Raw genomic sequence first — 12935 nt, 5'->3', positions numbered from 1 at the left:
CTAATGAACACATTCCAATAAGAGCACATCATAGTGTACACATCATGTCACTTACCATTAGTGTCCAACACTGGCCGGTTTGCTTGCCCCACCATCTGAAGAATATCTGTCACAGCATAGTCCACGTACCTGTGGAGAACAAGCATTAATACATCAAATACATCCTTAGGAGCACAAGTAGTTGTAATGAGCCCTGTTTTAGTAGTTCTCAAGAAGGTTCCTTACGGCATGGGTGATAATTAAAATCCAACATGCAAAAACTTTACCTGTGTCCTCGTCCATCATAATATTGTGTATCCATCACGACCACTAGGTGAGCCTTAGCAACAATGGCCCAACAGAGGCTACGTGACACGACCATAACTTGAATGGCACCCAGCATGAACAGCTGCTCCACAATCTGTCGCTCCTTGTCTGACAGGCCCTCGTGAAGGTAGGCAATGCCATTGCTAATGGCTTCCACAAGTGTCTACAGACAAGGTAGAAAACATAAGTCACCACAACTGTAGCATTTAACAAAGTATAAAACATCTAAGAAATATATCACGAACTGAACAGTCTCTACAGAGACTCCTTGTTTTTGAGTAGTGTTTAGTTAGTATCAACCCTTTTGTGTACTACACATTAAACTATTTAGGACAAAAATGACAGATTCTCTAAAGCACTGTAGAAATTGTGTATACATTTAGTTTTGAAAAGTTAACTAACTAACTATGGCTACTCTATATTAGAACTTCAGGTACATTTTCTGTGACCAAAATTTTAAAAATTTATATCACATACTAATCAAATCTACTGGATTTATAACACATATACTACAATGGATGCAAAAGCACAAGAATGTAAAAGAATGTATACAATGTAGTGATGGTACCTTGTCTTTGATGTACTTCACGTGATTGGCTAGATCATCCTCTGCACAATGTAGGAATTGCTGGGGCTGAAGATCAGCAGCACAAAATGTCAACAAGTCAACGGCTGTCAAGCGTGTCTGCTTGCGTGATGGTACATAGACAATGACTGGCTTCTTTGGTGAGTACTTGCAAATGGCTGAGTAGACAGGTTTGGTCATGGCAATGAGACGTGATGGAGCATAGGACACCGTGTAACCCTACAAGACGACAAGTGTTCAGAGTAAACCCTGCTCTATTATGGATACTGCAAAAGGCAACCACAAGACAATTACAAGTTATATTACTTGAATACAAAATGACCTCTCCTTACGTAAGTGTGATGACCAAAAGATTTATTGTATTACTTAAAAGCACTACATATAGAAACTTCAGCCATTAGTTACTATTCACAAATACAACAAAAAGTGTATATTCTAATTAGAGTAGTTCTCAACAATACCTGAATGTGCAGCTCCAGTGGAACTGGACGGACGTTGGGATGGAAGTTGAAGAGACTGTGAATGGAAACGCCCAACCACTGTGCCAGGTCCTAGAGAAATACATAACACAGCTAAACATGAGCATCTGATGACAAAAACACATTTATACTACCACTACACAAGATAATGAAACACGTACAACTACTATACAAGCAGCTGTGATAACAGCACCTTGGCATTGGCTACTGAATGGCCCAGTGCAATGATCCGAATATTCCGCTCAATCTGAGAAGAGATGTACCTCATCCGAGAGCAAATCACCTCCATCACAGGCTGTGCAAATAAACAAGTGAGTATGTTAATACACAACACAAGTTGTGGGTAGGCATGGTCCATAAACAACTGTAAGCCCCTCAGACCCAGAAATATGAGTAGGGGAACCCCCACCCACTTTTCCAGGTCCCTAAGTTGTCTGCACACTGCAGCCACACCCAGTGGATGTGGCTGGTAGTACTCGGTGCGCAAGGATGATATCATCATCGGGGCATTATACAGCGTGACTTTGTCACCTAGCATGTATGCAATATGAGCATTCATTACCAATGAGGTCATGAACGCATAAAAATATTGTAGCAACAACAGTGGCATTACTTACCCCAATATCCTGGCCAATCAGATGAAGCTCATCAATGATAAATAATGACACATCTTGAACGTCCTTCCGTTGCTTCCATCTCCTTGACAACATGTCCCAGTGTTCCGGTGTGGAGATGATTACATTACCCTACAAGGAATGTAATCAATACATGGGTATTACCCCTAAAGGATTACATACCGTTCTCAGCATGGGTAGATCACTGCTGGTCTCTCCGGTCAACAAGACAACCTGCTTGCCAAGATGCTTACCAAACTTGTTCTCCCAGTCTGAATGCATCTGAACAAAAACAGAACAGTCAACTTGACAAGGCTTTACAACAAACACAGTATGTTGTTATTGTTAGAATATCTTCTCTAACTTGCTAAGTGCACGCTAAGGATATACATAGTTAGTGATTCACAAGATTAAATATTAAATCACAAAATCCTTCGATACATAAATGGGAGGACCCTTGATACAAGCGTAGTTTGTACTGAACCACTATGGAACTAGTAACAACAGAACACCAAAATCCCTGTATGCATAAAACTTGTACATATAGTGCTGTATACAAGACAAGATGCTAACCTGTTTGGCCAGTGTAGGGTAGGGGGTGATGTACACAGCTTTGGCATTCTTAGGAACATCCGCAAACAATTTGAGAATAGCAAACTCAGCACAGATGGTCTTGCCACTTCCGGTAGGAGATGCCACCAGAACATTATCTTGAGTGCTGTACAGTGCATTGAACACTGTTGAAAATGAAATAGAGAAAATAATAACATGAATAGACTGTCATTGGGACCAAAGACTGGACACCTGGAAACCCCAAAGGGACCAAAGACTGTCATTTAGAGGCATATAGCAGGTTGGCATACATACAGTGTGTGTTTCAAAATATAATACATTATTGTTGGAAGCTTCAAGAGGTGTTGGGATGCTCGAATATTTAGGAATCTCGTAAAGACTTTATTTTAAGTAAAGTTTTACAACAAGGAGAACTTTAGGCCCCAAAAGTTGTAAAGCACATAAATGGCAGCTTTTGGTCACATGGTGTCTGTATATACAAGGTTCTACCATATGAACATTCAGTACCTTGGGTTTGTATGGGGTTGAAGTATGGGAACTTGTCACTGTATAAAGCCTCGTAGGCAGGATTACGCAGGGCAGAAACTGGCAGTGGCTGAAGATCAAGCAGCTCAGTGGGTGGTGGAAACTTCTCCGGCAATATCAAATGACGAAATGACACTGGCAGCTGTGTCTCAGAACCTGTAATACAATCAGACCTTACAATAACTACAAGTGAAGTAGTACATACAGTGAAGCCTCAGTTATAGGACCTTTTTGGGATGGAACAATAAAATACGTAATGGGGTAACTGCCTATTTTAATGAAGTTGCTTAGTTCACCTTCGATCACGTCATTTGAGACCTACTAGAAGCGGCCACTATAAAACGTGGTCTTAGCCACAAAGTGATATTTCACTGTACATTTATAGCAAAATACAAAAATTCCAAAAGCTAAGTGTACTTAATGTATTTGCACTAAATACTAGTCACACTCACCGATCCACTGATCAGAGACTATCTTGATAAAGTAGTGAGGGGGGAGGGGCTCAAACACTGGCACAAAGAAGTTGATCACATGCTCATCACCAGCATATTTGCTGTAATGAACAACACAAGTAACATTGTTACAAAACTCAATCCCACAATGTAACCTTTTGAGTAGGTAGTACTCATGATGTAGGATGATGTCCCCATCAACATCCTCCACAAATATCCAGAATGCCTCAGAGTTACTATGTATCTTCTCATCCCACTGGAAGTCTGGAGTAATGGTGAGCTCCACTTGTAGGGTGGACCTAAAGAATAGAACGGCAACAACTTTTAAAATAAATTTTTTTTCTTATTATAACGATTTACATTCACATGGTTGTATTAACTAGTAGTAGTCACTTCCATGAAAAACCACACACAGTTAATATGCATGGTCATTCCATTACTAAGCAAGCAATTCTGGATAGTCCCTTCTGGGCACTATAAAAAGGCAGTATCATTCTAAACACCACAATCAGAATGGGAGAAGTCATCAGTAGTATATTTACAGAAAACACTGATGGTGTCAAGAAAGTGAAATGGGATGAAAAGAAGTTTGAAGAAGGAAGGTTCCGTTATGCTATTATGGGAACATGGATTCAACCAGCATCAAAGTGTGGTGAAAAATGTGTTATAAAACATCTTAAGGAATCCTACACATGGAAACCTACTGACTGGGACACTACTGTGCAGATATACAAAGAGGCAAGTAAACTTGCAGAAGAATTTAACAAATTCCACAAAACAAACCGAGTTGTTTCCTTTGTAGAAATAGATAAGTTCAAATGTGTTGAGCATCCTATTAACACAATCGGTGGACCACAACTTCACGAATTCTTTGCTGTAGAACCTTACATTCCCGGCACATATACAAAATGGTGTGCTAATAGTGGATACTGGGAAACAACAGATCAATATGTAGGACTGATGCAAGCCTTCATGCACTGGAGTTGGTGTTACACGATTGGTGAGAAGATGATATCTGATCTGCAAGGTGTAGCTGATAACAGAAACTATACTCTGACAGATCCAGCAATTTTGTCTTTGACTGATAAATATGGTGTAACTGACACAGGAGTAGAAGGGATGGTGAAATCATTTTTTAAACACACTTGCAATCAATATGTAGGCATCTAAGAAAACCCACAGTGCAAGATATGAATGAATGTATTCCAGAATCAGAGTTACCAGCCTTCATGGCCGCTTTAAATACTTTTAATAACTCCACAACATACAAGCACGAACTAGTGCTATCTGCACCTACAAGAAGAAGACTTGCTCAAAAAATGCGACAAATTGCAGCTGAACAGCAAGGCACTAACCCTAACAATAGTGATATCAGGATAGAGAAGAAAGTAACTTGGAATGAAGAGAGTTTTGCAGAAGGAGAGTTCCGTTATGCTATCATGGGAACATGGAAGCTACCTGTAGTAAAGCGTGGTGAGAAATGTGTTATAAAACATTTTAGAAAGAAAACAGTATTTCAGCCTACTGGCTGGGCTACCACAATGAGAATGTATGAGGAGGCAAGTGAACTTGCTAAAGAATTTAATAAATTCCATAAAACACACAGAGTTGTCACCTTTGTAGAAGTAGACAAGTTTCAGTGCACTGAGCATCATATCAAAAACATACGTGGACCTAAACTAAATGAATACTTCGTTGTTGAACCTTACCTTTCTGGCAACTTCACAAAATGGTGCAATAATAACGGATACTGGAATATAACTGATCAATACGTACCACTAATGCAAGCTTTCATGCACTGGAGTTGGTGGTACACAAATAGTGAGACAATGATATCTGACCTGCAGGGCACAGCAGATGACACTGGATATACCCTCACAGATCCAGCACTTTTGTCCATACACGGTGATAAGTATGGCGCAACTGATGTGGGAGTAGAAGGGATGACCAGGTTATTTCTTAATCACACTTGCAACTCGATATGTCAGCACCTTAAAAAACCTACACCTAATGAATTAAAGTCATGCATTCCAGCTTCAGAATTACAAAACTTCAGGCAAGTTTTTAATGCTGCCAATACTTCTTACCAATACGAATGCAAGTTGACAGAACTCACAAGGAGAAACCTAGAATACAAACTAAAGGATATCGCAAATAGAAGCTGAAACAGTTCTCTCTTTTTTGTTAAAATGATAATATTATTTATTATTCATAATTGTACTTTTCGCGAACTACACGAGTGATGGTAGTTCTGCAAAAATATAATCATTGTTTGTTTCCGGGATTTGTGGTTAAAATGCAAAATCTAACATTTCTGCAAATAATTTATCCTTCAATGGCTATATGGTATATAGTAATATCATGGGAATGTGGTTTGCTCATGGCTCAACCAGTTCCATGAGCAAATCAGCTTTTGATGCTCAACCAGTTCAAAGATTCAATACGTTTCGACTTGTTATATTGAGCATAAGGATGGTATTGTGAAGCTGGTTTTTGGGTGATATTTTTGGCCATAATAACCCTAACCCCTGTGATCCCTACTATACAGTACTACCTTATTGTATGATACCTACCTTGGAGCAGGTGTAATTATTGTTCGTAAATAGGAAGCTGCATAGTGCTACAAAGGATTGGCATGATGATTGATTCGACAGAGCAAACAACACACAATAGATAGTTAAACAGAAGTTGAAACAGACCACTTAATGATTACTACTGTGGTCAGCACTACACAGGAGATGATACCACCTAAGTACATCATAAACATTTACCTGGGGGATTAACCAGGGAATTATTTTAATTCATCTACATAAAATATTAATGTGATAAAACAGTTCCAGGAATAACCACTGTAACTATGAAACATATAAAACACACTACCATTCTCAGAATAACCAGTTTAATATATAGTATGGGCCAGTTTAGTTCTACAGAGAGCAGTAGTGATACTGACAGTGGTACAAAGCAAGTAGCATGGAACAAGGAGAAGTTTGCAGAAGGAAGGTTCCGCTATGCCATCATGGGCACCTGGAATACACCAGTATCTAAATCTGGTGAGAAATGTATTATAAAACATCTCAAGGACTCCTGCACATGGAAGCCTACTGACTGGGACACCACAATGAGAATTCACAGGGAAACTAAGCAGTTAGCAGAGAGTTTCAACAAATTCCATAGTACAAGTGGAATAGTATGCTTTGCAGATGTAAACGTGTTCCACTGTGTTTACCATCCCAATAATAAAATTGGTGGTCCCAAGCTCAACGAGTACCACATTGTAGAGACCTACATTTCCAACAAATACACAAAATGGTGTAACAACTATGGCTACTGGAACAACACAGAAGAACATGTAGCAATGATGCAAGCATTTTCTCACTGGAGTTGGTACTACACTGGAGGCCAAAGAATGATTGCTGATCTTCAAGGGACAGCAAACAATGGTGAGTATATCCTAACAGATCCAGCAATTCTGTCATTAAATGGCAGAGAATACGGAGCAACTGATACAGGGGTAGAAGGAATGGCCATAATGTTACTCAAACACACTTGTAACTATATTTGTAAGCATCTACCAAAACCTACGGTGGCTGATTTATATACATGTATCCCATTGTCTGAACTACAGGACTGTATGAAGTTACTCTATACTGTGAATGACTCTACAGCTTACAATTGGGAACAGAAGTTATCTGTATCCACAAGAAACAAATTAGTGGATAAACTGAAGAATATTGCTATCAGCAAGAAGCTGAAATAACAACTACAACATTTCGTTTTTGTATAATTGTACCATACACGTACATGCCAAATGATCCGACTATCACTGCAAGCTATAATATGATTTTAACTGTACTGACGAAACATATCCTACCCTACTTATTGTGACTGAAAAACACATCCATGTCTTTGTCAGTTATGTGCACTAATACACAAAGCATAAAGCACCTCTCTTCTGCTTTAAGACAAGTCAGCTTTCCAGTTGCTTGTATTACAACACCCACACACAATCATACCAAGAATGCATAATACATATCATGAACTCTTGATCATATCTACAGTAATTTATATTCTAACATCATACCTGGTTACTGGTTGGATGTGCGTGGACAGCTCCAGTTTGGGGAACTGGTGGACAAACTTGTGAATGGTCTTCCCCATCTTGGGCATGCGAATCAGCTCAGCAATCTCATTGTGGCCGAGATCATACAACCTCTCCCAGGCAAAGTCTTTCTTCTCAATCTTACGGACTACATCTTCAGGGAGCTTCTTGAACTGTCTCAGAGGAGTCATTGACTGCCACCTATATATGGCGATATATATATGAGAGTAATACACTTTACTGGCAGTGACAGACTAGCACACACAAAGCAAAGTCTTAGCAGAGGTGTGAAATACAGCTACTGGAGATATACAGAACTCACATTCTTCTGTTAATCATTTTACTGACGGTAAGCGTCTTGTCCACCATACTGGCCCATCCTCTACACAACACTATCTCGTAAATAGCTCTCAGCAGTCGACCAGCAGACTAAGAATAAAGAAGCGCACAAATAACAACAATAACGAAAAAGTATGAATAACCAACTCTATAGTAACATACACACACGCACACATACAAACTGGGACAAACTGGGTATAGTCTTCAGTCACTTGAAACACTCAGTATTAACACATACATGATTTCCGCTATACTTACATTATTCTTAATTCCACAAAGCCAAATCTTGCATGCAGTACATTCATTATTCTTTTACCACACAAGTGTGTTCTACTAGATAGTGTGACGTATACACATACCTGGGTGACAAACACCATGTCTGAGGCTAGAGCAAATCCTTCCAGCTTGAGCTGTGAGATGTAGGCTTGTAATAGGACATTAATCTATATCAAATAAAAGTCACTTGTAGGTATATATATATATAGTACTCTCCACTGCCTTACTTTAGCACTTGGCTCTTCAATACTTTCTTTAACTGGTATGGGAACACGATCCACTAACTTGTTTAGTTCTAGTTTCTCTTCCTAGAGGACAATTAACTAAACAAAGAGTGGATTCATGCAAGAAGTCGTACCTCTCTGACAGTAATATTCTTGAACTCCGATGAAAAAGAAAACACCCTGAATAGTTCTATTTCACTGAGAGTCGGCTTCAGGTTGCTGTTGTATGTTGCCATGGTTTCGTGTGTGCAATAATAGTGACTGGCGATCCTCCCCAAGTCAGTGACCTAACAAAGTGGATAAACTAAATTGCACACGAGAATACAAGGATTTAACACTATATTACACATGTACCTTACATGCCACACATGCACACTATTCATTGGTGTGCATTACCTGGAATGCTCCACTCTTCCTATCATATTTGACAAGACTGTTCTTGTCCAACAATGAAGCAGCTGTGTGGATCAGGTCTGCCCTACGTTGCTCCAGTAATGGGTCAGCTGCTGCCTCATCCACAGTGACACCATATAACTGAGGATTCCTCAACATGCGGATGTACAAGTAAGTGTAACCTGATGAAGATAAGAAGATGGAGTCATAAAATTGTGAAATCAGTACACATGCAAATGCTGGCACATGCAAATAAATGCTGGCACATGCAAATACTGGTTTTTAATCAACACATGCAAACATACAAAACTTAATATTCTTCTATCAGTTAGCTTACAGCAAATATGCAGTGATACATATACACATACCTAGCCATGTAACAGCATCTTTGGCATTCTGGATAGTCCCAAGAACTATTTCAGCATTCAAATTATCAGATAGTTTAGAGATGAACTGGCTCTCAATGGGAAGCTGTAACAACATCATAACACGACACACATTATGCTAACACACGGTCATACCTGTTGATTCATAAGGGACAGGTAGTACTGTAGTTCAGTGTGACTTGTGATCAGTATACCCTCACCTTTCTTGTCGTACTGAGGACGACCAGCACGACCTAACATCTGTGGAAGAAAATACATAATGAGACTCCAACTGCTTGAACTTCTGGTGTTTAAAACTACTCAGACCCTACCAATGAATTGATAGTGTGTGAGGCTAATAAAACACACACACACACACACACACACACACACACACACACACACACACACACACACACACACACACACACAAAGATAGTCTCTAATATGATAGGCACAACTGACTACTCTAAATGTCTCATTTTGACCATGAGAGCAGCCAACTACAGTACTCCAACAATGAGGGATATTTGATAATTAAAATTTGACAAACAATTGAAGATTCACTATGATGAAACAAGCAGATTAAAAAGGCAATTCAATTTTCCATGATTGTGTTTAGCAAAATAATGTAATATTGTTAAATGATGGAAAGTATTCTAGTCACTGAACACACACAAACCTGCATGACATCTAGTGCTCCAAGCTCCGTCCACCGTCCTTTCTCAGGACTATATACTTGAGTGCCTTTGATGATCACAGTGTGAGCAGGTAAGTTGACCCCCCAGGCTAGTGTTGCTGTAGAAACGAGCACCTAAAAGAAAAAATCAAAACATCTGACAACCACAACAACACATAATCCATATAGGGTACTCAAACTAGCATGTTACAATGACTGGGTACAAGGTCCCTTTTTTACCTGTATGTGACGATCAGCAAACAATTCTTCAACTAATGTTCGGCCCAACCTTGACATTCCAGCGTGATGGATAGCAAAACCATAAGGAAGAAGATCTTTAAGGTCATTGTTCTACAAAATTAAAGAAATATCTAAAACACACACAAATAGCAATGACCAGAAGTCAATAATTTCTACCAGTTGTTAAAAAGCAGCTGGGAAATTATACCTTTGTTTGTTCAGCTTCAGTTCTCAATACTTCTGTGCTGGCAGAATCTTCACGTAGAAATTGTCCAATAGTTTCCTTCTCTAGACAAGTGTCTCGAAGAGTTTTGGCTGTCTTGGCTGTCTCTTTACGTGAATGTACAAATATCAACACCTGGTTCTTTCCAGCATGTTCCAAAACCTTGTCGTACACTATGTCGTTCATCAACTAGAAACACAGAGTAAATAGTAATTCATCAATTAAATTTTTTAGCCAAAATATACATACATCTCCCCAAAAAGACAAAGTATTAATAACAGTCTCTTCTATACCTGAAATCTTTTCATGGCTTTCTTTTCAGTGATTCCAACATAGGTTTGTTCAAGTGATACCGGTCTGAAACTATTGTCAAAATAAAACAGTCCTTTTGCGAGGTCAACTCTTAGAAAAGCAGCGACATCTTCGTAGTTGGGAAGTGTGGCAGAAAGTCCGACCAATCGAATCGTCTCCTGGGTGGATTCTACTTGACGTATGGTACGGGCTACAATTGACTCCAAAACTGGACCTCGGCTATCATGCAGTAAATGGATCTCATCCTATGGTAGAACAAAACATATTATATACAAGACATTAGTACAACACAACTGCATTATTAGAGTGTTGTAATAGAAACTAAATATAGTTTTCATGACTACTGACATGTATGGTGGGCATTAGTTAGGGGCGTATATCTTCACACATACACACATTATTAGTGTATGTCATTTGAACTATATTATCATCATGTGCCCACACTGCTGTCAGTAGTAACCACTGGTAAGGAGTACAGTGTGATAATGTGCAGACACCAGGTCAATTACACCAGGTGTCAAGCTATAATTGAAGTCGTCCATAAATACTGTTAGCCTTGGGCTAGGAGGGAGGCCAGACATGATGTTATTGACATGTAATTCTATTATGTGTTTTTGGTTTGTACTGACCACAACGGCATGCCCAAGTTAACCTCTGAGGTTAACAGTGTACTATGTTGTGCCAGCCTACACCTGCACTGCAGTAGTACAATGTATTTATAACCTGATTGCCAGTAGTACTTTTACTTGTGGTGTTCATGATCACCTGTACGACCAGTTTTTAAGCTAGCATGAACAAGGCATCAGTGCATTAGGGATAGAGCCACTATATATTCTAAGCCATGGCAGCATAAGCAACAGTTTGACCATATAGCTATATCATTCCAAGGCAAGTAGAAGGCCTTGACTGAAGTCCTTATGACTCCTTTCCTACAAAGACCCAATAATTGATTCCATAGAAGCCCATTCATGTGGTCAGTAGCTATCCTTTAAAATGCTGTACTATAAGTATCAGTGAGTGGTTGATAAGTAATCAGCTCTACAGTACATTGGTGGCCCCGATGTGAAACAAACATCCAAGTGGTAGAAACACAGGAAAGGAGAAACAATAAAAGTTAAAATGTCTGGTCAAATCGCTTGATGTCCACTCAAGTTTCACAATGCCCTCACAGTACGACAGGACATGTCTGAAAAGTTATTTCGCACACTGGAGTGTGGCTTACAAACAGACGTACTACTACACACATGGTATACTTACAATGATGACCAGACCAACATATTGTGTGTACATCCTTTCTCCACTCTTACGTGTGATGATGTCCCATTTCTCTGGAGTACATACAATCACCTGCAGAGGAAAACAAATGTCCCTTTATTAATGTTGGGGTCATATACACATATCATCCCAACATAATCACAGGAGACGAGACTCTAGTATGGCTACAGCCAACTACACCAAACCTACAATCATACCTGAGTGGCCTCAATCTGTTCCCTGTTCATCTGATGGTCTCCAGTTAGTTCCCCCACTGTAATCCCATAAGGGGCTAACCTCTGTTGACGTATAATGAACTGTTAGTATAACACAACGGATTACCCACCTTGGTGAAATTGGCTACCATTTCTTGTACCAGTGACTTCATAGGAGCAATGTAGATAACTTTGAACTCATCAACGTTGACAGAATTATCGGGGTTCAGATGTTTCCCAACCTCTCTCAGCATACACAGTAAAGCAACGTTTGTCTTACCAGCTCCCTGTGTGGAAATGTATGACACTTAATAAGTTATTAAATTAGTTTCCATGGCTACTGAAATGTATGGTGGGCATCAGTTAGGGGCGTATATCTTCACACATACACACATTATGAGTGTATGTCATTTGAACTATATTATCATTATGTGCCCACACTATTTGCAGTATATAGGATTCTGTCCACTTGCTGGCAATTAATGGTTATTAATACAGTGGGACCTTCCATTACCACTTGTGTACAGTAGGACCTCCATTATCAAATACCTGTGTGCCTGTTCAATCATAAAAATGTCCAGATAAGTGAATTTATTCTGTAAATGAAGCCCTTTCATTTATAGGCAGACTTCTGTTTAACTACTCTAATAGAACATACACTTACTCTAAAAATATTAATGACAAAAATAGACCAGCCACTTGCACTGTTCAAGGGTTCGAACAATCAAGGTCCTACTGTACCAGTTAACCACAGAGTGTTCAGATAAGAGAATTTGTT

General features: G+C 39.3%; 1 protein-coding gene across 1 annotated transcript in view; it reads right to left on the bottom strand.

The window, feature by feature from the left end:
• Positions 1–12935, bottom strand: part of LOC136236347 (U5 small nuclear ribonucleoprotein 200 kDa helicase-like) — a 40116-nt gene that overhangs the window by 3983 nt on the left and 23198 nt on the right. Inside the window, exons 12-37 of the mRNA XM_066026491.1 lie at positions 12289–12444; positions 12161–12241; positions 11946–12035; positions 10670–10933; positions 10362–10565; positions 10154–10264; positions 9917–10048; positions 9391–9495; positions 9238–9340; positions 8873–9051; positions 8611–8763; positions 8480–8560; positions 8336–8419; positions 7960–8066; positions 7620–7838; positions 3691–3834; positions 3536–3636; positions 3066–3239; positions 2559–2722; positions 2169–2267; positions 1989–2117; positions 1565–1666; positions 1354–1443; positions 875–1111; positions 267–469; positions 56–129 (exon numbers count right to left, since the gene is read on the bottom strand). Coding sequence (XP_065882563.1) covers positions 56–129; positions 267–469; positions 875–1111; positions 1354–1443; positions 1565–1666; positions 1989–2117; positions 2169–2267; positions 2559–2722; positions 3066–3239; positions 3536–3636; positions 3691–3834; positions 7620–7838; positions 7960–8066; positions 8336–8419; positions 8480–8560; positions 8611–8763; positions 8873–9051; positions 9238–9340; positions 9391–9495; positions 9917–10048; positions 10154–10264; positions 10362–10565; positions 10670–10933; positions 11946–12035; positions 12161–12241; positions 12289–12444 — 3586 coding nt within the window. The remainder of the gene's footprint in view (positions 1–55; positions 130–266; positions 470–874; positions 1112–1353; positions 1444–1564; positions 1667–1988; positions 2118–2168; positions 2268–2558; positions 2723–3065; positions 3240–3535; positions 3637–3690; positions 3835–7619; positions 7839–7959; positions 8067–8335; positions 8420–8479; positions 8561–8610; positions 8764–8872; positions 9052–9237; positions 9341–9390; positions 9496–9916; positions 10049–10153; positions 10265–10361; positions 10566–10669; positions 10934–11945; positions 12036–12160; positions 12242–12288; positions 12445–12935) is intronic.

This window comes from Dysidea avara, chromosome 10 (assembly GCF_963678975.1).
Source record: "Dysidea avara chromosome 10, odDysAvar1.4, whole genome shotgun sequence".
In the NCBI taxonomy this organism is placed as follows: Eukaryota; Metazoa; Porifera; class Demospongiae; order Dictyoceratida; family Dysideidae; genus Dysidea; species Dysidea avara.
This window is presented reverse-complemented; position numbering and strand designations above follow the sequence as displayed.